This window comes from Hyla sarda, chromosome 4 (genome assembly GCF_029499605.1).
Source record: "Hyla sarda isolate aHylSar1 chromosome 4, aHylSar1.hap1, whole genome shotgun sequence".
NCBI lineage: Eukaryota > Metazoa > Chordata > Amphibia > Anura > Hylidae > Hyla > Hyla sarda.
The window spans coordinates 121344454-121368317 of NC_079192.1; the positions used below are offsets into that span (position 1 = coordinate 121344454).

The 23864-nt window shown below is 41.0% G+C and overlaps 1 protein-coding gene across 8 annotated transcripts in view; it reads left to right on the forward strand.

The window, feature by feature from the left end:
* The window catches only part of WDR93 (WD repeat domain 93), a 63213-nt gene extending 41110 nt beyond the window's left edge, over positions 1-22103 (forward strand). For 3 of the 8 annotated variants that reach the window (XM_056571937.1, XM_056571936.1, XM_056571938.1), the window contains exons 15-17: positions 11712-11877; positions 11968-12066; positions 14307-14392. In XM_056571937.1, coding sequence (XP_056427912.1) covers positions 11712-11877; positions 11968-12066; positions 14307-14355 — 314 coding nt within the window. In that variant the 3' untranslated portion in view covers positions 14356-14392. Of the gene's footprint in view, positions 1-4402; positions 4814-11711; positions 11878-11967; positions 12661-12699; positions 13566-14306; positions 14395-22081 lie in introns of those variants that run through there. The other 5 variants (XR_008892439.1, XM_056571935.1, XM_056571934.1 and 2 more) reach the window with 5 other exon arrangements.
* Positions 22104-23864: the final 1761 nt, after the last annotated feature.

The window sequence follows — 23864 nt, forward strand, 5'->3', positions numbered from 1 at the left end:
GAAAGGTACCAGGTTCTGTAGCGCAATCCACCACTCAGGCAACAGGTCAGTGTCTCTTCCAGTGTCTCTTGTGGGACAAGGAAGAGACACTGACCTGTTGCCTGAGTGGTGGATTGCGCTACAGAACCTGGTACCTTTCCTGCCTAGCACCAGCACTTGCATCAAATACCTCGGACAGGTTAACCTGCTGCCGATTCCAGGAAGCTGCTCCACCATCACTTTAAACCACGCGCTTATTGCTGTTGTGTCTATATACACAACAGTACAAGGTGAGCGAGACTACTTACTTGTTTTACAGCCTCACCATATACATATTTACATTGTTCCAAACGTATTGCCCTATGAGGAGCTCTGCTCTATCTTTTTCTCCATAGAATACATTCTGGGGTATAGTCAGAGCACGGACATGCTCACCCCACCCCTTTAAGCTCTGCAGCAATGCTGGCAGCACTCATAAGTCTATTTTCAAAAAACAACCTTTGGATATGATGCTGAGCAAGTGCACTCAACTTCTTTGGTCAATCATGGTGAGGGCTGTCTTGAGTAGAACCTGTCCTGTTAAACCGCTGTATGGTTTTGCACATCATACTGCAGCTCTGTTTCAGGGTTTTGGTAATCTTCTTATAGCCTAGGCCATTATTATGCAGAGCAGCAATTTTTTTCAGATGCTCAAAGAGTTCTTTGCCATGAGGTGACATGCTGAACTTCCAGTGACCAGTATTAGAGAGTATGAGAGCGATAATACCAAATTTTAGACCCGATGGGTCCAGCAGCCACCATGAATGACATGACAGCACCATAGTACACTGCACTTCGATCTTTTTGGTCTCTCCCTCATCTTTTGGGATTCCCCTACACTGTAATCCTGACAGCAACAGTGTAATCCTTATTCTTTGGATACCTACTGGTGGTTATCTGGTGGCATACCTAGGTCTTTTGACTTCTATCTTTAGTCCTCTCGGTACCTACGAGTCCGGGTGTTTGGTCCTGGTGCTCCCTGATTGGGACTACATCATTATCAACAGCTCCATATGGTTATTCTCTTGGGTCTTACTACATATGTGCAATATTCTTGCATTCATCAAGCATCTGTCCAATTGGCTGGGATATTATTTGGCCATCTACATAGCCTTATGTTTTGGCTTCATTATTATATTGCATCTGAGTTTGGTATAAGTTTGGAGTTTGGTCCATGTGTACAACATAGTTTTGGATCGTACAAACCCCTGGTGACTGCCTGACTGACTATCCTTGACCCACTGACGCTGTGCTAACCTACCTCTACTTTTATTTGTTGTATCTAATATTTTGTATCGACATCAATTGTGCCCACTAATCATGTCAACTAACATGTATGTGATTATCAATCCTGCTATCTGATTTATCTTTACTGTGTTACCTGTTTGCCCTCCTCTCGTTCCCTGTTGAGCCCCGTCTATTATCGGGTGAAACGCGTTGGTAGAGAGGTTTGCTCATTCAGCATTATTATCATTATATTCTGTTTCCGTTCCCCATCCACACTTAGTTTAGGAGTGTCCACCCTAGATAGGTAGGAACTCTAGTGTAGTCATTCACCTGTACCCTTATCCCCCCCCCCCCATCCCCCACGTTTGTGGTTTGTGTTTAATATTTTAAACGCTCATTTTTGTATATATTGTATGTTGGGCACTTCACTTTTGAGTAAATAATAATTTCTAATATCTAGGTCTGCCTAATTGGTGTGTTTTTTCTACTTCGAATACTCAATTTAGTACACCTAGGGTTTTGCTGTATCATTCTGGTTTTGAGGTACCAGTCATCTATTACCGTTCTAAGTGTTGTCTATATGTTCATTTGAAAAGTTCAAACACTGATTTTTGTGGTGAGGACATAGAAGAGGTTTTCTTCTGATGACTCTTCCATGAAGACCATATTTGTACAAGTATCTCTTCATAGTGGAATAGTGTACCACAACTCCCGTGTCTGCCAGATCTTCCTGGAGGGATTGTGCAGTCAAACGTGGGTTTTGAATTGTTTTTCTCACAATCCTGCAAGATTTTCTGACTGATATTTTTCTTGGTCTTCCAAATCTTGATTTAAAGGGGTTATCCAGGAAAAAAAACTTTTTTTTTTTATATATCAACTGGCTCCAGAAAGATAAACAAATTTGTAAATTACTTCTATTAAAAAATCTTAATCCGTACTTATGAGCTGCTGAAGTTGAGTTGTTCTTTTCTGTCTAAGTGTTCTCTGATGACATCTCGGGAACTGTCCAGAGTAGAAGCAAATCCCCATAGCAAACCTCTTTTACTCTGAGCAGTTCCCGAGACAAGCAGAGATGTCAGCAGAGAGCACTGTTTCCAGACAGAAAAGAACAACTCAACTTCGGCAGCTGATAATTATTGAAAGGATTAAGATGTTTTAATAGAAGTAATTTACAAATCTGTTTAACTTTCTGGAGCCTGTTGATATATAAAAAAAAGTTTATTCCTGGATAACCCCTCTAACTTCCACTGATCCTGTTGACTGCCATTTCTTAATTACATTCCGAACAGAGGATATTGACATCTGAAAACATTTTGCTATCTTCTTATAGCCTTCTCCAGCTTTGTGAGCGTCAACTATTTTCAGTTTCAGATTTCTAGACAACTGCTTAGAAGAACCCATGGTGCTGATTGTTGGGGCAAGGTCAGATGAATCTGGGCATTTAAAACCTTTGAGATTGACATCACCTGGTCTTCCCAGATGATGATTGAGAACAATCCATGACACTGGCAGATCTCAGCTTTGCAAAGGGGGCAGTGCATGCTATAAATTCTGCAGGGTGCCCAAACTTTTGCATACACCATTCTTTTGTTTTCTGTTATTTTGAAAGTGTAAATGATGGACATAAAATCTAACTTTTGTTGACATATTATAAGAATGTCTAATCTGTAATTTGTTGCCTTTTGGAGATTTTTCCATCTTTCCTTGGATTCCTTGGATTGCACATTAATACAAATTTTACCTGGGGTGCCCAAACTTTTGATCCCCACTGTATACAGGCTGTGCACTTACATTGTAGCAGAGTGGCATTTCTTCAGTGTTGTCACATATAATATATTTACAAAAATGTGAGGAGTGAACTCCGTTATGTGTGGTATTGTAGTATTCATAATTGGCCTCATTTACTAAGAGTGTAGGGTTTTTACTAGTGTGAAATGTTGTATCCTCTCTATTTACTATAGGGATCACAGATTTACAAGACCAGCTTTTTCTAGGTGGAAATTTTCAGCCATTTATTCACAAGATTTTCTGTGAATTCAATAGTAAATAGGTCGGGTTGTGAAACCATGCAACTTTTCGATCCTTTGCGACAGACCAAGCCCCCTTTTCGGCTTTTCTCAATGCAATATGTCATGTTAGTTGGATTTTCTTGGTGTACACTGTCACACAGCAATGGCCCTGATTTACTATTGTAAACCCAACATGTTTTGTCGAGTCGTGCATCAGAAATTCTGTCTGCGCCAGGATTTGCGCCAAATTGGAAAAAAACAGACTAACTCTCCATTTTACTGAGAAAACCCAAAAAGGGGCGTGTCCCTGACATTTTCACAAATCCCCAACATATTTAATAAGGTTTCCACAGAAAATGTGGTGGATTTGAGCTGAGCAAAACCCTACAGATCAGAGCATGTGTAAAAAAAAGCAAAATGTAGGGAAAAGTGCTAAATCTAGGGAAACCTTAGTAAATACCATGGAAAAAAATTGGAGGGAATTAAAACCCACAAAAGAAAACTACACTCCACTCTTAGTAAATCAGGGCCAATAACTTGGAAAAACCCAATAAAAACTAGTGGGTTTTAGCTTAGTAAATGAGAGCCACAGTCTTGTGACAATTATAGTTTTGTATTCATTTGCCTTTCTTAACTTTAGAGTCAGTGCAGTCATGGAACATTATGGCCCTGATTTACTAAGAGTGTTGTGTAGGTTTCTTTGTGGGTTTTAATTTCTTACAATTTATTTTCCACAGTATTTACTAAGGTTTGCCTACATTTTCCACTTTCCCTACATTTTGCTTTTTTTACACATGCTCTGATCTGTCTGGGTTTTCCTCAGCTCAAATCCACCACATTTTATCCGCCGCTTTTTCGTATTTTTTTAACCAAAATGGAGAGTTAGTCGGGGTTTTTTCAATTCTGGCACAAATTCTGGAGCAGACAGAATTTCTGGTGCAATGTGACAGAATCTGGTGCACAACCCGATAAAACATGTCGGGTTTGCAATAGTAAATGAGGGCCAATGTTTCACTTACAGAAATGTTTTAGCAAAAAGGAACACCAGGGAGAGCTAGGTTAGAACATATAAAAATTTGGAGATTATATACCTTCTGAGCACTTGATACTTATGTATTATTTCTTACAATTTATCTTTTTTTACTCAGGTTAGCAGACAGCACATATGTGATGATCAACAGTGATCTGCAGTTGCCTTCTATTGTATCTACAATTATTGGATCCAGGACCGGGATCCCTGAGACCGCTTGCACCCATTTACTTCTACTCTGATCTGGGAGTGCTGCTCTACAATTTTGCTATACAGTGGTCCCTCAACATACGATGGTAATTCGTTCCAAACGACCCATCGTTTGTCGAATCCATCGTTTGTCGAATCCATCGTATGTTGAGGGATCCGTGCAATGTAAAGTATAGGAAGCTGTACTCACCTGTCCCCGTCGCTCCAGACCAGGTCCTCACCGCTCCCGATGCTGTCCCAGGGGCTCCCGATGCTGTCCCGCTGCTCCGGTGTCTTCTTCGCGATCCTCCGGTGTCTTGCGCATCTTCTGCAGGGTCCGGGCCTCGCTTTCTGGTGACGTTATTACGCTGCTGCGCCAGCGCGGCGTGCGTAGTGACGTAATAACGACGCCGGAAAGCGAGGCCCGGACCCTGGAGAAGATGCGCAAGACACCGGAGGATCGCGAAGTGGACCCGGAGCAGCGGGAATAGGTAAGCGAACCTGCCAGGGATGCTTAAACGGCTATCCGACAGCAGCTTAAGCATTTTGCGCTGTCGGATAGCAGTTAATGCGATGGCCCCGACATATAAAAGCATCGTATGTCGATGCTGACATCGACATGCGATGGCCTCTGAGAGGCCATCGTATGTCGATTTTATCAAATGTCGGGGCCATCGTAGGTCGGGGGGTTACTGTATATATATATACATACATACACACACACAGAATCCCTGGGACATGAATGAAATCACAGAGTTTTCTAGCAAGGACTCCAATGAAGAAGTAGTCACATTTGTACTTAGGGGTTCCCTTCCTCAATTTGATTGTGTTCTTAGTTTTTAGTGACAGGGACCTGATTATTTCAGTCCCCTATGGCAGTACAGGATGGGCTGTCAATGGGGCAGTATGATCTTGTTCATAGCTCTTTCCAATCCAACCCAGTTCCCACTGCTGCCACCTCTGTCCATGTCAAGACCTGTCCAGAACAGGAAAGGTTTGAATCTGCTATTGGCAGTTCCTGACATGGACAGCGGTGGCAACAGGGAGCACTGTGTCAGACTGAAAAAGAAACAGAGGTAAATTATAAATCTGTATAACTTCCTGGAGAAAAAGAGGATCAGATCCAGCTTTTGTGCAAATAAAAGACTACATTTATTCCAACATGAAAAGAAAGGAACACAGGTAGGTAATGCGTTTCAAACGCTAAAAGTCCTCTTAGTCATACAACAAAGGAAGGAAAAACATGGATATTTATAGGTGGAGCAATCACACCGGGTCACAGGTCATGTGGCCCAGGGATATTAACTCCTTCCAAACTTCATGGTTAACCATTGTAGAATACACATATAATAAAAGCAATAGTATTTATTCAATGCTATCAGAATAAAAAGTATTAAAAAAAAAAAACAATACCTATAAAGAACATCATTAGGAATCAACCTATAAAGGGGTATTAAAGAACATAAATATGCTTGTAAGGAAGTGGAGCGGTTTCATAAGGAGGAAGGATAATAGCAGAACAGGGGAATGATGTCCTGAGCATGACACAGTCCGTGTGATGAAAATTAACCACACCATAATAATGCATATTTCGGACATGGGAATAGTCCAGACATTAGTGCTGTACAAGGGTGATCTAAGGGAAGACAAACGCAGTTTGTCAAAAAGTATATATTAACACTAAAGACCTATAATTTAATAATGTAAATCAACATCCTGGCGTTTGTTCATACCTAGTGGCACCCGAGTGTAGAGTTTTAGAATTCAATAAACCTCCCTATTGAAAAGCTTTTGTTTGTGATCTCCTCCTCTCTTAGATGGGTTCACTCTTTCAACGGCTGAAAATTGTAATGATGTAAAACTGCCCTGATGTATCTCGGCACAATGTTTGGAAACTGCAGATACATTCTTAGAAGAGAAGTGGGGAATGTCAGACAAATGTTTGCGGAGTCTCACTTTTAGTGGATTTATGGTACAGCCGATATATTGCATGCAACAAGTTATGCATGCCACTAAATAGACTACATAGGTGGTATTACAATTAATATACTGTTTAACCGGTTGCCGTCTAAGGACGAGCCGGCTCGTCCTGAGACGGCAACTGTTGTATGGCGCTGGCTCCTGACTCGAGCCTGCGCCATACCGGCCGGCCTGATTCCTGTAACTGGGGGGCAGCTTTAATAGCCAACATGCGGCGATTGCCACAGCCGGTTATTAACCCTTTAGATCGCTGCTGTCAAAGTTGACAGCGGTGTCTAAAGGGACATTTAAACCATCCCTGTTGGACCAGTGGGGTGGATTGCCCCCCTGCAGTGCGATCGCGGGGCAGGCGATCCACTGCTGAGGTAGCCGGAGGGCTTACCTCTCCTCCTGTGCTGGCTGCTGCACTGAGAATGATAGGACCAGGCTTTATCAATCGAGCGCAGGGCACACAGATCAATGTGGTTTTTGAAACCACATTCATCGGTATGAGGAATCAAATGATTCCTCCTGAAAGTCCCCTAAGGGGACTAAAAGTGTAAAAAAAAAAAAAAAAAAAAAAATGTTGAATAAATGTTGATTTTCTAAGTTAAATCACCCCCCTTTTCCCAAATTCCTTATAAAAAATATGTAACCATAATAAAAATAAACATGTGGTATTGCCATGTGCGTAAATGTCCGATCTATAAAAATATATCATTAATTAAACTGCATGGTAAATGGCGTATGCGCAAAAAAATTACAAACTCCAAAATAATTTTGGTCACTTTTTATATCAGTAAAAAATGAATAAAAAGCTATCAAAAAGTCCGATCAATACAAAATGGTACCGCTAAAAACTTCAGATCATGGCGCAAAAATTGAGCCCTCATACTACCCCGTATGCGAAAAATAAAAAAGTTATAGGGGTCAAAAGATGACAATTTTAAACATATTAATTTTCCTGCATGTAGTTATGATTTTTTCCAGAAGTAAGACAAAATCAAACCTATATAAGTAGGGTATCATTTTAATCATATGGACCTACAGAATAATGATAAGGTGTAATTTTTACTGAAAAATTTACTGCGTAGAAATGGAAGCCCCCAAAATTTAAAACATTTAGTTTTTTCTTCTATTTTGTCACACAATGATTATTATAATTTATTTTTTTTTGTTTCCCTGTAGATTTTTGGGTAAAAAGACTGATGTAATTCCAAAGTAGAATTGGTGGCGCAAAAAAAAATGCTCGGTCCTTAAGGGTTTAATCAAATATGTAGTATTATTGACATAAAATGTAGAAGATTTAGTGACATGCATAACTGTGCAGCAAGTGGCTGCATTTATGAGATAACCATGTAGAGGATACAGATCGTGAGCTAAGATACAAACTGGGGGAAACAATTTGGCCATTTGTGGCGGCCCTTTTAGCTACACACCTTTTATCCTGATTTTTTCACAAAGCTAAAATGTGGATCATGGGCATGTAGGTATGAATAATTTTGGAGATGGATGAGAACTCAGTACTATACGAAGTGGTAAACACAATGGGGGATGGGCCAGTATGATTTTTCATTTTAAGTTTGTCGGAACTATTTAATAGTTCCATGTGACTTTTATTGAATACAATATTTCTAGCCCTATCCAATGTGGCTTTCAGGCGGGATTGAATGGCATCTGCTTCCTGTAAAAAAATCGGTGTCTGTAGTACAATTCCTGCATGCCCGAACCATCTCACCCACCGGCAGGTTCTTAAAAACATGTGGTGGGTGACACGAGCGGGCACACGGGATTGAGTTAACTGACGTGCTTTTACATCACGTTGTAGAAAAAAATCTGTTTTTCTCAGCATCACCCCTCAAGTTTAACTCTAGAAAAGAAACAATGTGGTTATGGTGTGTGGCAGTAAAAGGTAATTGCAGGTGTTGAAGTTAAAGTAAGGTATAAAGTAAATTCTGGTACGGTCACCACACCGGGGCACCATATAAATATGAGATCGTCGATGTAGCTACTGTACCAGATCATGCTGTCAACAAAAAGCTTATCGGGAGAAAGCAAATAGTTGCATTCCCACCAACACATAAAGATATTAGCTAATGAAGGGGAAAATTTGGCCCCCATAGAAGCTCCAGTGATTTGGAGAAAAAAAACAGCCGTCAAAAAAAAAATTAATTGTGCTCCAACAAAAAAGTGACTGCCACACCCAAAAACTCACACAGATCAGAGGAATAAGATAAATAGACAGATATAAACCAATTGAGTGCGACTATTGCCAAGTTGTGATGTCACATCAGTAGACACCCATGAGTAATCCTGGGACCATTCAAGCAACTCAGGATTTTCTAAGAGGTGCTTTGTGTCTTTATATGCAAGAATTTGGGGAATCAAAGGTTGAAGAAGTGTGTCAACCCAGGCGCATAAATTCTCGTTTAGGGAGCCAATACCAACAACAATTGGCCTGCAAGGTGGGGGAAAACAGAGCTTGTGAATCTTTGGAAGGGAATGAAAAATAGGAATAATAGAGTGTTCTACTAAAATAAAATCGGCCTCTCTAGAAGTAAAGAAGCCACCCTTCTTACCAAGATTCACAAGCTCTGTAAGTTGACGTTTGAAGATGTCTGTAGGATCAGAATTAAGGACACGGTAAGTATTTGCATCTGACAGCATGTCCATATATATAAGTCTGTATACACCTTTGTCTAGAATAACAACAGCGCAGCCTTTTTCGGCCTGCCGAACTATAAGATCATCGGCTGTGGACAGGCTGTCAAGAACTTCCCTCTCCAAACAGGTTAAATTGAATCTACCACGTGTGGATGTCTGTGCTAAAGTAGTAAGATCTCACTCGATTGCCTCTTGAAAAGTATCCAGGACTGGTGTCCTAGATGCAATAGGATAAAAGTTAGAATTAAGAGTGTTGAAACTGGGAATCTTATCAGGGGGTTTGTGATCTTGTAACTGATTTAAATGTGATACAGACATTAGATCCTGAAAAGAAAAAACAATGGTTAAGTCATGTTCAAACTGAGTGTTTTCCAAATGATTCTTATAACCAACAGATTCTGTATGCAAAAAAAAAAAAATCATTAAAGGTTTTAATATCATTAAACTCATTTGCACATGAATCTTCCTCTCCTTGCGGTGACGTGTGCTGCACCTTTCGGGTTCTGTGCTTACTGCTGTCCTCTGTTTTTGGGGCCGATGCTTGGGAGGAAGATGCAGTGTGTAAACGAGGAGTGGCTGTGTTAGCTGGTTTGATGGATGCCATCCCCGCTTTGGTTATTCGTAGCCTCCCCATGTTCAGAAGCAGAGTCTGAAGATTCAAACTATCGTCTTTTAGTAGAAGATTTCTCGAGGATAGAACGTGGGGTGTCCGATTAAGTACTCAGCTGAGACCACATAGTCCTGCATTTCTATCAAATATTTAACATGTTTAGTGTCCACAATAGATGTCTCTAAATTAGTCAGCTTTTCATTGATTTTAGCATCAAGCTCATTGAAAAGTTCATGTTCAGCATATTTAACCACATTAGCTTGCAAAGTAAAAATTTTATTTCTCACCTTCTCCAAAACCTGTTGTTCGTGACTGATAATCATCTTGACATACCGCATAGAAGAGCTGCCTCTAGGTCCAACATGTGTATCCGTAGATCCATAGATCCGTAGAGTCTGTAACATAGTGTGTCCGTACATGCCTGCCTGTCCTCCGTAGATTTCAAGCAAATGCTGGCGGAGGACATCTTTAGACCCGATGAAGTGGATCCATGTCGGGGTCCTGTTAGGATGCAGGCTGATGTGGGGAGCGCGGATAATCCAAGGAAACCAAATGTAGAGAAAAGTCCAGCTCACCCTGTATCCTAACAGGACCCCGATGTCGATCCACTTCATCGGGTCTAAAGGCGCAGCACACAAAACCCGAAAGGCAGAGCCCACGTCACCGCAAGGAGAGGAAGAAGTAAAAACTGTACCTATTTACAATATCTCGGCCAAAAATCTATCTGCACAGCAAGTCTCAGAATGATCACGCGGACTTTCCTTTTCCCCTACCACACACTTTGAATTAGCTAACTCCTTGATTTGGAAGGAGTTAAAGGGGTACTCCCGTGGAAATTTTTTTTTTTTTAAATCAACTGGTGCCAGAAAGTTAAACAGATTTGTAAATGAATTCTATTTAAAAAATCTCAAAGGTGAATACTACAAAGGAAATGGTTTTCTTTTTGGAACACAGCACTTTTTTGGTGACATCATGACCACAGTCTCTCTGCGGACATCTCTGTCCATTTTAGGAACTGTCCAGAGTAGGAGAAAATACCCATAGCAAACATATGCTGCTCTGGACAGTTCCTAAAATGGACAGAGATGTCTGCAGAGAGCACTGTGGTCATGATGTCAGCAGAGAGCACTGTGTTCCAAAAAGAAAACCATTTCCTCTGTTGTAGTATTCAACAGCTAATAAGTACTGGAAGGATAAAGATATTTTAATAGAAGTAATTTATAAATCTGTTTAACTTTCTGGCACCAGTTGATTAAAAAAAAAAAAAAGTTTTCCATGGGAGTACCCCTTTAATATCCCTGGGCCACATGACCTGTGATCCGGTATGATTGCTCCACCTATAAATATCCATGTTTTTCCTTCCCTTGTTGTATGACTAAGAGCACTTTCAGCACTTGAAACGCGTTACCTTCCTGTGTTGTCATGTTTTAATAAATACAGTCTTTTATTCGCACAAGAGCTCGATCCGATCCTCTTTTTCTCCATTGTTGCGCTGGTACCGGCCAGCACCTGGATCCGTGCTCCACCTGTCCAGGGCGGGGTGAGCTGGACTTTGCTCTACATTTGTATTAGTTCCTGGCACAAGTTGCTTTGAAAAATATATACACAAAATGGATGCCAAAAAGCCAGCACATACATTTTTGGATTTATGGCATGGGAAACCACACCGTAGTTCATATAGTGTAGATTTAAATAAAACATTTGAAAATCCACATACAGGAAAAAAAAACATCACCATGATCTGCAAAGTAATTCAGATTGCTTTAGGATAGGCCATCAATATCCAATCATGGAGGGTCCAGCTCATGCAATCATCAGGTGGATGGGGCTGCGGTGCTCATCCTAGAGCTGTGGTCTCATCACATTTATATCAAGCACAGCTCTGTACATTCAGTAGCAGCTGTTCCAGGTATTGCATCTTGCCCCAATGAAGTATGGTCATAAGAAAGTAAAATGTTACCCAGCAGATATGTCATGTTTACTTTTCTCTATCTTTATCCTGTAGCAAATGAGAACAGGGTTTCTGGAGAGATTTTGACCCATGAAAATTCATCTTGCGCTCTACTTGCATTCAGTCTGGACAGTTTGGATTCTGTGGTAAAACAACCAGCCGCCCTCCCCTTACAAAGTTTACACTGGGAAGATAGATGCAAGTCATTGTTTCAGATGAGGTGGATTCATGCATTATGCTACATACAATCAATGGCCTTATAGGATAGAAACAGTACTCATCTCTATATGTACCTTCTTGTTTCCCTTAGGTTACAAACTTTTTCAGAAAGGAAAAAGCAGATAGCAGAATCATGGTCATGTCTCAGAAAACAAGCCACCGATTTTACACTGAGCAACACCCTCAGCAGGTGATGGAAGAACAAACACTCACAAAGCTACTTTATTAAAAACTCATTTATTTTTTTAAATTACTCACAAAGAAAAGCACCAGGATGATATTGGACTGTTGGATTTTCCGCCTAAAAATAGTGTTTTAGACCTTTTTACAGGACATGGGTAGGAATTCTGTACTCCAATATATTACTCTTCACAGTCTTTACATGCAGTGCTATATATCGGTGAATTATGCTTACCATACTGATTTGTAATTGTCAGTAACATTATTGTCTTATTGCTAGGGGTCTAATACCTGTATCAACCCCACAATTCAAAAAATTGCCTTGGTCTGTCTTCTTGTTTCCTGCAAGATTTTTCTTCATATACTCGTTTACTGTCCATTAAAACTTGTAGAGTATACAGAAACAACACAGAGTACTTATATGTCATAATTTTAATATTTTAAATGCAGCATGTTTAGTTAAGTACCTTCATGTAGACAATCTTTATAGGTGCAGACCCATGAATATGATACAGACAGGTAACCGAATAGCAGTACTATAAAGGCTTTCTCCATACACATTAGAGATATGTTGGCGAATGTATTGAGTATCTAATGTGCATGGGTTTCTCGTGACTATCCCTCAACAGATCATGTGGGGAAGATTTCAAACGCCCAATCCCTTTGTTCTTGGAAAAATAAGCGACTGCCAGAAGAGTCCCCATTAAGAATACATGAACACTTATCCAAGCTAAGAATTCATGTATATGGGTGAATCAGGAGAGATAGCTGTTAGTTGAATGAGTGTTCCACCATCAGCTATCGTATCTGTATGACTACTTAAAAACTTTGGGGGAGATTTATTAAGGGACTTAGAGATCTTTTTTTGCTTAAAAAAGTCGCATCTGCACCTAAGCAATTTTTTTGTGCGACTTTTGGCTGTAAGCAAAATCTACAAAAGAGCTTGCCAAAGCAAATTTCAGTTTTCACTTTGCAGTGGTCAGGGATTGATCAAGTGCGACAGTCGCACAAAAGTCGCAACCGCCTCCGAAACCACAGCTCCTGTGGGAAATATGAAATCACATCACCCGCTCTCCTCCTGTGTGTCATGTCCCCCCCCCACCACCGCCTATCTTTGCCTCACCGCTGCTCGCAGCAGCCCCCACTCCACATCTCCCATCCGGCGGCTAGCCGTTACGGGACTACAACTCCCAGCATGCCCTAACAGTGAGGACATGCTGGGAGTTGTAGTTGCAACAGCTGGTAGTTGTGGGCGGGTAGCCAGGGAGCGGAGCTGGCCGGCTGCAAGGAATATGAAACTACACTGTAACTTCATATTTCCTGGCCTGAGCTGTAATTGGCTGAACCCCCCTGCCTATTGCCAACATCCCCCCCTGCTTATTGCCAACATCCCCCCCCCCGCCAATTGCCAACACCCCAACCCCGGCCGCTCTCCTCCCGTGTGTGTAACGTCCCCCTCACCGCTGCCTATCTTTGCCTCGCCAATGCTTGCAGCAGCCCCCACTCCAGATCTCCCACCTGCCGGCTAGCTAGTTACAGGAGTACAACTCCCAGCATGCCCTGTCAGTGAGGATATGCTGGGAGTTGTAGTTGCGGGCGGGTGGCCAGGGAGCGGAGCTGGCCGGCTGCAAGGAATATGAAACTACACTGTAACTTCATATTTCCCGGCCTGAGCTGTAATTGGCTGGTCGGTCTCGGCCAATTACAGCTCAGGCCGGGAAATATGAAGTTAAAGTGTGGTTTCATATTCCTTGCAGTCGGCCAGCTCTGCTCCCAGGCCACCTGCCTGCAACTACCAGCTGTTGCAACTAAAACTCCCAGCATGTCTCACTGTTAGGGCATGCTGGGAGTTGTAGTCTTGCAACAGCTAGCGCGCAGGTGGCCGGGGAGTGGCTGGTGCCTCCAGCTGGTACTAAACTACAACTTCCATGATGGGAGTTGTAGTTTCAGAATGAGGAGCCTCCAGCTGTTGCTAAACTACAACTTCCATGATGGAAGTAGTAGTTTACAAATGGGGTGCCTCCAGCTGTTGCTAAACTACAACTTCCATGAAGGGAGTTGTAGTTTAGAAACAGCTAGACTCCAGCTGTTGCTAAGTTACAACTTATATCTTTCTTAGACAACCAAAGGCTGTCTGGAAATGATGGGGTTGTTGTTTAGCAACAGCTGGAGGCTCCCTCTTAGGAAACGCTGGGAGGGCACTATAAATGTTCTAATCTATTTTTCATGTTTTTTTTCTTATCATTTCAGATCCGTTTATGCAGAGGACTTCTTCGGATTCGGTGGACTATGTTGTTGACCAGCATTTTTTTAATTAATATGAATAAAATGGCTAACGAGGGCTTGTAGGGGAGTTTGGAATAAAAGTTTTTAAAAAGTGTTGTGTTTTTTTTAATTTACTTTACAGGCTTAGGAGTGGAAGCTGTCTTATAGACGGAATCCATTACTAAGCCAGGGCTTCGCGCTAACCACAAAAACAGGTAGCTCTAACCCCCAATTATTACCCCGGTACTCACCGCCACAGTGGTGCCGGGAAGAGCTGGTACCAACAGGCCCGGAGCGTCAAAATTGGCACTCCTGGGCCTAGGCGGTAACAGGATGACATTATTTAGGCTGGGGAGGGCCAGTAACAATGGTCCATGCCCACCCTGGTTATGTCAGGCTGTTGCTGTTTAGTTGGTATCTGGCTGAGAATGAAAATAGGGGGAATCCCACACATTTTTTTTAAAATTGTTTAATTATTTAATTATTTATGCAAAAAACGTGAGGATTATTCGTATTTTCATTCTCAGCCAGATACTGGCCAAGCAGCAACAGCCTGACGTTACCAGGGTGGGCGAGGACCATTGTTACTGGCCCTCCCCAGTCTAAAAAATGCCAGCCTGTTACTGTCTAGGCCCAGGAACGCCATTTTTTTTAACCCTACGAGCCTGTTGGTGCCGGCACCTCTGTGGCGCTGGGTACCGGGGTAATAATTGCAGGTTAGCGCTAGCTGTTTTTGTGGCTAGCACCCGGTTTAGTCCAGGTTTAGTAATGGATTCCGTCTATAAGACGGCTTCCGCTACTTAGCCTGTAAAGTAAATTTTTACAAAAAAAGAAAACACTTTTTAAAAACTTTTATTCAAAAAAACACTCCCCCACAAGCCCCCGTTTACCATATTATTAATATTAAACAAAAAAAAATGCTGGGCATCGACATAGTCTACCAAACCCAAAGAAGAAGTCCTCTGCATCAATAGATCTGAATTAATAAGAAAAAAACACAGAAAATTGGTTAGTATATTCATAGTGCCCTCCCTTAGGGAAAAAGCCCATAAACCAGCTTTTCCTAAAAGGGAGCCTCCGGCTGTTGCTAAGCTACAACCCCATCATTTCCAGGCAGCCTTTGACTGTCTGGGAAAGATATGAGTTTTAATTTAGCAACAGCTGGAGTCTCGCTGTTTCTAAACTACAACTCCCGTGATGAAAAATTGAGCCCTCACACATCCCTGTATACTAAAAAATAAAAAAGTTAGAGGGGTCAGAAGAGGACAATTTTAAACTTGTTAATTTTCATATAAATAGTTATAATTTTTTGAAAAAAGCAAAACAAAATCAAACCTATATAAGGCCCCTTTCACACTGACAGAAACGTCCGTCAGGCACATTTTTTTTGTGCTTTAAAGGGGTACTCCGGGGGGGAAACTTTTTTTTTACTCAACTGGTGCCAGATTTGTAAATTACTTCTATTAAAAAATCTTAATCTTTCCAGTACTTATTAGCTGCTGAATACTACAGAGGAATTATTATCTGCTGACATCATGACCACAGTGCTCTCTGCTGACATCTCTGTCCATTTTAGGAACTGTCCAGAGCAGCATATGTTTTCTATGGGGATTTTCTCCTACTCTGGACAGTTCTTAAAATGGACAGAGATGTCAGCACTGTGGTCATGATGTCAGCAGAGAGCTCTGTGATCCAAAAAGAACAGAATTTCCTCTATAGTATTCAGCAGCTAATAAGTACTGGAAGGATTAAGATTTTTTTCATAGAATTAATTTACAAATCTGTATAACTTTCTGGCACCAGTTGATAAAAAAAAAAAAAAAAAAGTTTTCCAACGGAATACCCCTTTAACAGACGTTATTTTTGACGGGGCTCAACAGGAAACAATGGGTCCCGACAGATCCCATTTACTATTATGGGGTCTGACGGGCAATGTTGTTTTTTGGCGGGAGTACCGGGAGGAAAAAACGTTGCATGATGTTTTTTTCCTCCTGCTATTCTCCCCGGTTCCATGACGGACATCACACTGCTGTGTCACAAAGTCAATGTGAAAGAAGCCTAGTTGGATATCATTTCAATTGTATGAACCTACAGAATACGTAGAATGTGTCATTTTTACAGAAAAGTGCACTGGGTAGAAATGGAAGGTCCTAAAATTGCATTTTTTCCCCAATTTTGTCCCACAAATATATTTTTTGTTTTGCCATAGATCTTGTGGTGAAATTATTAATGTCATTACAAAGTAAAATTATTGGTGCAAAAAACAAGGCTTTATATGTAAGGTGGAAAATTGAAAGCATTATAATTTTTGTAAAGGTGAGAAGAAAAAAAAACAAAAGTGCAAAAATAAAAAACCCTGTGTCCAAAAGGTTAAACATTTTTTTTATATGCCGCACATAATTTTTACAACTACGATTTTAGAGCAGAAAAGTCACAGGAGAGGAGGTGGTGTTACAAAGTGCTGTTCTGAAGTCATTTAATGGTTTTAGCCTTTGTGTGCTAAATAAATGGTGTTCAAAAGTGATTTATAGTTTTTTTGCTTATCTAAGCCAAATTTATCAACCCCCTGTGATAGTATAATAAATATGTCACACAAAAGCAAAACTAAAGCAAGAAAAAAATGCCTACAGAACTCGCTTAGCAAAGCAACAATGATAAATGTCCTCATTTGTGGCTTGCTTCTATTATACTACTACAGTTCAAGAGTACTTTCCTGGCACATTTTATCAATGCAAAAAATGGTAGGGATTTTTAAAGTTAACAAATCCAAGGAGTAACTAAAATCATATCTATGTGAACTGGTTTGAAAAATGACAAAAAATGTATTTTGTGGAGAGCTGTATTTAGGCAGCACTTTCTGTGAATGGTAAACTTTCAAGTACAAATGTGCACAATGTATAACAGTCAATTGAACAATTGATTCTTTACATGCATTGACATTTGGCAGAACTGTTATGTTGTGTTAAATTTTTATCCTGTGCACGATCTCAGCTGTAACTGGTCAGAACCTAATCTACATACACAAGATTTAGTTGTTCTAAAGATTAGGATAACCGTAAGATTATATCCAATTTGTAGTATTTGTCAGCGCTCACAGAACCACTGCTGTGTAAAGGTAGTCATTGATGTTCCCTTTATAATCAAATGCTTATCGTTGGTCATAATGGCTGACTTATTAATATGGCTATCTATCCTTGTCTGGAGAAGTGCATGCACACCCATACGTGATCAATTGAATCATTAGTATCTTTTATGCAGATTGATTGTCCGGTAGACAGCTTGTGATACCTGGAATGTATAGCATAACAGGATCTGACTGTGCTCTCATCTGATTTAGATCAATCGCAAAAAGCTATTTTCTGCTAGTTTGCTGCCCAAGTTTCCACTTGGTTTTTTTTCTGGCAGTTTTTCGAATACTGCAACTGCAGTTTTTGAGCCAAAGTCAGAAGTGGATCCATAAGGGAGGATAAGTATAAGTCCTTCCTTTATATTCTGGCTTTGGCTCAAAAACTGCAGTGGCTGTATTCCAAAAACTGCCAGAAAAAATACCAAGGGAAGAAGCCAGGTAGAGGAGCAACTTTTTCTTTCTATGTCTTCCTTTTTGGTTTGAAAACACGTTTTGGGGGGAAAAAAAAATTTAAAAACATATTATAGAAAATCCTGATTACTTCTCAGGCAGCTGTAGATGTATATGAGCATGTGGGTAGGAAAAGATCGGCACTGACATCTTAGATGAAAGCAATCTCTAACATGCTCTGGCAATCAGCCACTAAACACAGTGCTGCAGGGAAGCAGGTTCCTAACTGTACCAAACGGGGTGCTCAATCCTCCAGAGCAAGACATGCATAATCCATAGTACAGGCAGAAAGATGAGGAGGCACTCGCGGTTTTGAAGGTGCAGCAGGTTTTATTTTCGGTGCAAACTGAATGAAACACCCAGAAGGGGCGTGAAACAATTGTCACTGCACTTGTGTATCTGCAATGGCATCCCACTGATGCCGCTCCGCTTCAGATGGCACCGAAAATAAAGAAACCTGCTGCACCTTCAAAACTGTGAGTGCCTCCTCATCTTTCTTTCTGTACTGTAGATGTATATGAGATTTTCAGGCATAGACTAACTACAAGCTTGTTTAAGGGTAATCATAGAACAGATATATGACCTCCTTCTCAGCACAACTAGTCATATATCTGTTCTATGAGTACCTTGAAATGTGTCTAGTGTGAACTTTGTGCCTTAAATAGATGCACCACTACTGCTATACTTCTAGACCCATCGCTACTGCTATAAGCGCTGCAGTCTTTGTCCCTTGCCATTGGATCAGCCACAGCCCTTGTGTGAGACGCCTGCCGGTGCCACGATTCCTGTTGTCTGCCTATTGCCGGGGACTGTATGAAATACTAAGAGCCCACTGGGTGGGAGGTACATTGTACCATTGAATATTAAATATTGTGGAACTATTAACCCTTGAGTAGAGATTAATTGCAACCCACTCCTGGAATGAGCATTTACATGAAGTGGGAACTGTATATTTATTTAGCTGGCACTTTTTCCATTTATGCCGGACTATAGGATGCCGGAGTATGCAACAATACAGTGAATGATATCTGTTTCTGCTTGCATACCTACAACTATTTCATACAGTAGTGGTGTCAATGTCTTTGTTTTATTGATTTGTTTTAATTGTATTAATCAGTATCCTTTAACAAGGGCCTTGTGTTAGGACATAATTTATGTGTCATATATATATACTGTTTTAATAAATTTCATATGTATTTGAAGCACGGTCTTTCATCTATTTAGTCATCATCATCTACCAGTATTACTGGTGACGTCCTTGAGGTTTGGATTTTGAATTTGTCCAGTTTAGCACTCATTTGCACCATAAGGTATAGGTGAAGATCCAATTTAACGTCGGACTGCAAAATTATAGCCTCACAATTCCTATTTGACAGAACATTACGCAAATTTATTACCCTGACACACATCCATGTTTTATCTATACGTTATAAATGTTCAAAACCATTTCCATTGGTGACACGGTAAATGCACTGTTTTATTGATGCATTGTCTCAGGTGATTCAGATCCTGTCTTTGGGAAGAAGCAGCGGGGGGACAGATATTCAAGTCCTTGATGTAGCCGCACAGAAGGGATTTGTAGGGTGTTAGATCTGGCGATTGTGGAGGCCTGTGCAACAGCAATAAGTTCTTATTTCCATTTGGATGTTTGACGAAACCTGAATGAAACTCATATTTGAACCTTCGATTGGCAGCGCCAGAAACAACAATTTACCAATGTTGCCCTGGCTTCCATCTAACACCCTGTGACTTCTTTCTGTGGGGCTGCATCAAGGACCTTATATATTTGCCCCCAGCCACATAATCTGTATGACCTGAGACAACGCATCCCTGAAACAGCAGAGTCAATGTCTGACGATATGTTGGCCACATCTGGTATGCTGGCCACGTTTGGAGAGAAAATGTCGGGTTTGTTGGATTTTCCTGGCGCAGATATGTCGCAGACACTATGCACCATAATAACCCGACAAAAACTGGTCGGTTTTAGCTTAGTAAATGAGGGCCAATGTGTCTTTTCATGGTAATCATTTTGTGTTATGCTCTCTCGGTTATGAATACCAAGGCTATAATTTTTGCTCCTTCCTTTTTGAATCACTCTGTAGTTTAGCAACTTCTACATTCTTCTATCATAGCAAATTGGGTTTTCCATCAGTATGACAGGAGGAAAAAATTTTTAAAGATCTATTTTAACCCTTTGACAAAGTGTTTATTAAGTAAACTTGGGGTGCAGTCTCCTAGTCATTCCCCTCTTGCACTTCAATTTCATCTGAGCAGTGGCAAAAATACAAGACTTCATCTATACAGACACAGTGATTCTGCCATCTAAATAATCAAATTATTACAGAGTATTTAATTTTATAAACCACTCCCTCCCCTTGCCCCAGGGGTTGTTCTTTTATTATCTATGGCGATCTTGTATCATCCTTTTCACTAGAAAGGTTTAGTGCAGGCTGGAGGCACGTCATATCAGTCACAGATGTATTGCCTGCAGTGTTACAACAATCAGAAGTGATGTGTGCCTGCGCCTGCTGTCCTATATCACTGTACAAAGGAGGGATCATTTACAAAGAAAAGGCTTACATGCTGCAGAATATATCAAGGACATGTGTGTCTCTAGGTGTCCATGCACACCCCCATTGTGATTTCCAATTGTAAAGAGATTATTACATCACAATATTATCTCATGACAGACACAGTTCAGTTGATTCTGTTGGGGGAAGATTCATCCAGTTATGTATTTTCCCTGCAGCATCCATTCAGATGAATGGCTTCCCATGTAATACATAAACAGCTTGAGTCCACCAGAACATATACATTACACTCAGAAAGAAAGTCATGGCAGCACATCCATATGTTATTCATTGATCTACTGCTTCTAAGCAAGAATGTCAAAACCTAACATAAGGTAGTTAGTAGTTAGAACACACTTTGATATATAAGCACTCTTGCCACCTCACTGCCACCTGACTCAAGTGAGTCCCTAACTTAAATAGCTTGACACTGGGTGGCAACCCCACTACTACCCCATTGCTATGTTAGGGAACCACTTGAATCAGGAAGCAGAAGATTAAACCCTTAGGGTCCATTCACATCACATATTTTTCAAGCGGAATTCTGCTTGAGAAATACGGTACAGCAGGCTCTCATTATTTTCAATGGAATTCTGCTGCATCATTTACACTACAAAACTTTCACAGTGGAAATTTCATACCCGAGACTCCACCAAAAGAATGAATATGTCCATTGTTACGCTGGAATCTGCTCTAAAATGCATTGCTGTCTATTAAGACAGAGCATTTCTCAATGGTCCTAGCTCCAGCTTGTTTTGCAGATAAAAAAAGAAAATGGCAGCAGCACACTTGGTCAACAAAATGGAGTCTCTTAGCGAACTTTTTGATCAAAACGTTTCCTCCCATCCACCATGCGGAGGTGGCCTCATATAGGATGGGACACTTTCACAAAACTGAGCCTAACACTAATAACACTCACCTCTGCTGGGCATATAGCCTCTGACTGGGTGACATGTTGGATCCACTATTAATCCAAACCACCTCCTGTGAAATAGGGGAGGGGATGCACAGCTACAGAGGGAGCCACTCCCCCCAAATTGCACAGCAAAAACAAAAAAATAAATAAAAATAGGTGCTGGCTACATTTTTTTTGTTTTTGTTTTTGCTGGGCAATTTAGGGGGAGTGGCTCCCTCTGTAGCCGTGCATCCCCTCCCCTATTTTCACTGGAGGTGGTTTTAGGTTGTTAGTGGATCCAGCATGTCGCCCAGCCTGAGGTGAGTGAATGTTAGGGTCCCATCCTATATGAGGCCACCTCCACGTGGTGGATGGGGGGACACGTTTTGATCAAAAAGTGCGCTAAGAGCCTCCATTTTGTTGACCAAGTGTGCTGCTGCCATTTTCTTTTTTTACATGTTTTGTACTTGCCACAGCAGCGTGCACCCATGTATTGGGTATAGGTGCTGGCTACACTTTTTTTTTTTTTTTTGCTTGTTTTGCAGATGCCCGCTTTAGACAGAATCCCTTCCCTGATATATCTCCAGGGGGAGATTCTGTAGTGTGAATAAGCCCTTAGTTTTCATTAGAGTGAAAAGCACATGTGATGTGTTAAACCAGCCTAAATGATAGCTCAGTTTTACCATTCCTATTTTTGATACAATGTATCCTATTGCAGATCATAACCTGGGTAGCTGCCTGAATTGCCCATATTGTGCTCCAGCCCCCTCTCTACGAATGCAGGACTGAATGGACGCTGTAAGACTTTGATCAATTTGTTCAATTTATTACATTAGGTTTTATTAGGTTAGGTTTCTAGGTTACGCTTTTTTCTTGTTGTTGAAGGTTCTCTGGTTTACATATTTTAGGTAGTGACAAGGGGATGACCAAATGAAGCACTTCTTCCCACACCCCAGGTTTTAATCTAAATGCAACTGTATATTAAGATAAGTTTTTTAAATGGCTTGACTGAAGACAACCTATAAAACCTTTTTTATTATCTTTCTTCTTATACTGAAGTCATCTTCTACTGCAATGTTAAGGATGGGGGGTATAAAAGCTAAAAGCAAGTGCTCTTGAGGTAAGGACTAATATATGCACACTCAGGGTGGATTCCTTTCTCAGAAGTCCTTGAAGTCACGTTCCGATATTTCAAGGAATATTATAGGGATAATCATAGATTAAAATAAATACAGTGAAAGCATTAAATGTCTGTCTTCATATATTTCATGACATGCTAATGCCATGAACATATCCATATATCAGCAATTATATGTAAAGAACTACGGGGGTAATTCATTAAGAGTGGTGTAGGTGAACATCTTTTTACCCATTAATTCATGTGGTGGAAACAGTGTACCTGCACCAGATTTCTTACATGGTACAGGGAATGTGATAACTCTGGTGCTGATCACATTTCTTACTTCAGTACTCCACTTTGTATGGTGATTCCTTTGTGACTTTTTGTGTGACTTTTTATTCCGTGGGACAAAATGCTGTCCACAGTCAGTTCTGTAAGCCAAGTCAGGGCTGGTGTAGATATGCGCCTAAGTTAGCACACTTGCGACAAAAGATGCGACAAACTGAAAAGTCGCATATGATAAATTCCTTACCACTGCATGATATCAACTGAAATCATGACTGGGTATGTTCCTTTTGGAAAACCTTCTAAAGAAAAAGTCGCAGTGAAAAGTCTCAAAACAGCATCTGAGACAAACTGTGAGACAAATGTACACCACAAAACCAGGGTAAAACCAATGATAACTTCCCCTTACTTTGTCACATGATAAATGCTCTTGTGTTTAACTTAAAGGGGTACTCCACTGGCCAGTCTTTCGGCTGCCTTCAGAACTAATGTGCCGAATGCTGTGCGCGTGCTGCTGTGCTCGTGACTTCAGGCCACACACCCCAATACAAGTCTATGGGAGGGGGTGTAATGGCTGCTGCGCCCCCTTCCATAGACTTGCACTGAGGGGGCATGGCCTGAAGGAACGAGGGGGCGTGGCCAACCCCCGCAGCACGCATTCAGAACATTAGTTCCAAAGACAGTCGGAAGGCTGGCCAGTGGAGCACCCCTTTTACATACAGACGTGGACAAAATTGTTGGTACCCTTCTGTTAAAGACAGAAAAACCCACAATGCTCCCTAAAATAACTTGCCACTGACAAAAGTAATAAGAAATTAAAACTAAAATAAATCTGATGACTTTTGAATTGTGGTCCATCTGAAACATCAGTGGAAGGAGATGAAACATGCAGTCTAGAGAAGACACCTTCATACCTGTGACAGCTGGAGCAGGATCTTATGAGGAGTGGGCCAAGATACCTTCAGTCTGGAGAAGACACCTTCACACCTGAGACAGCTGGAGCAGTATCTTATAAGGAGTGGCCAAAATACCTGCAGTCTGGAGAAGACACCTTCACACCTAAGACAGCTGGAGCAGGATCTTATGAGGAGTGGCC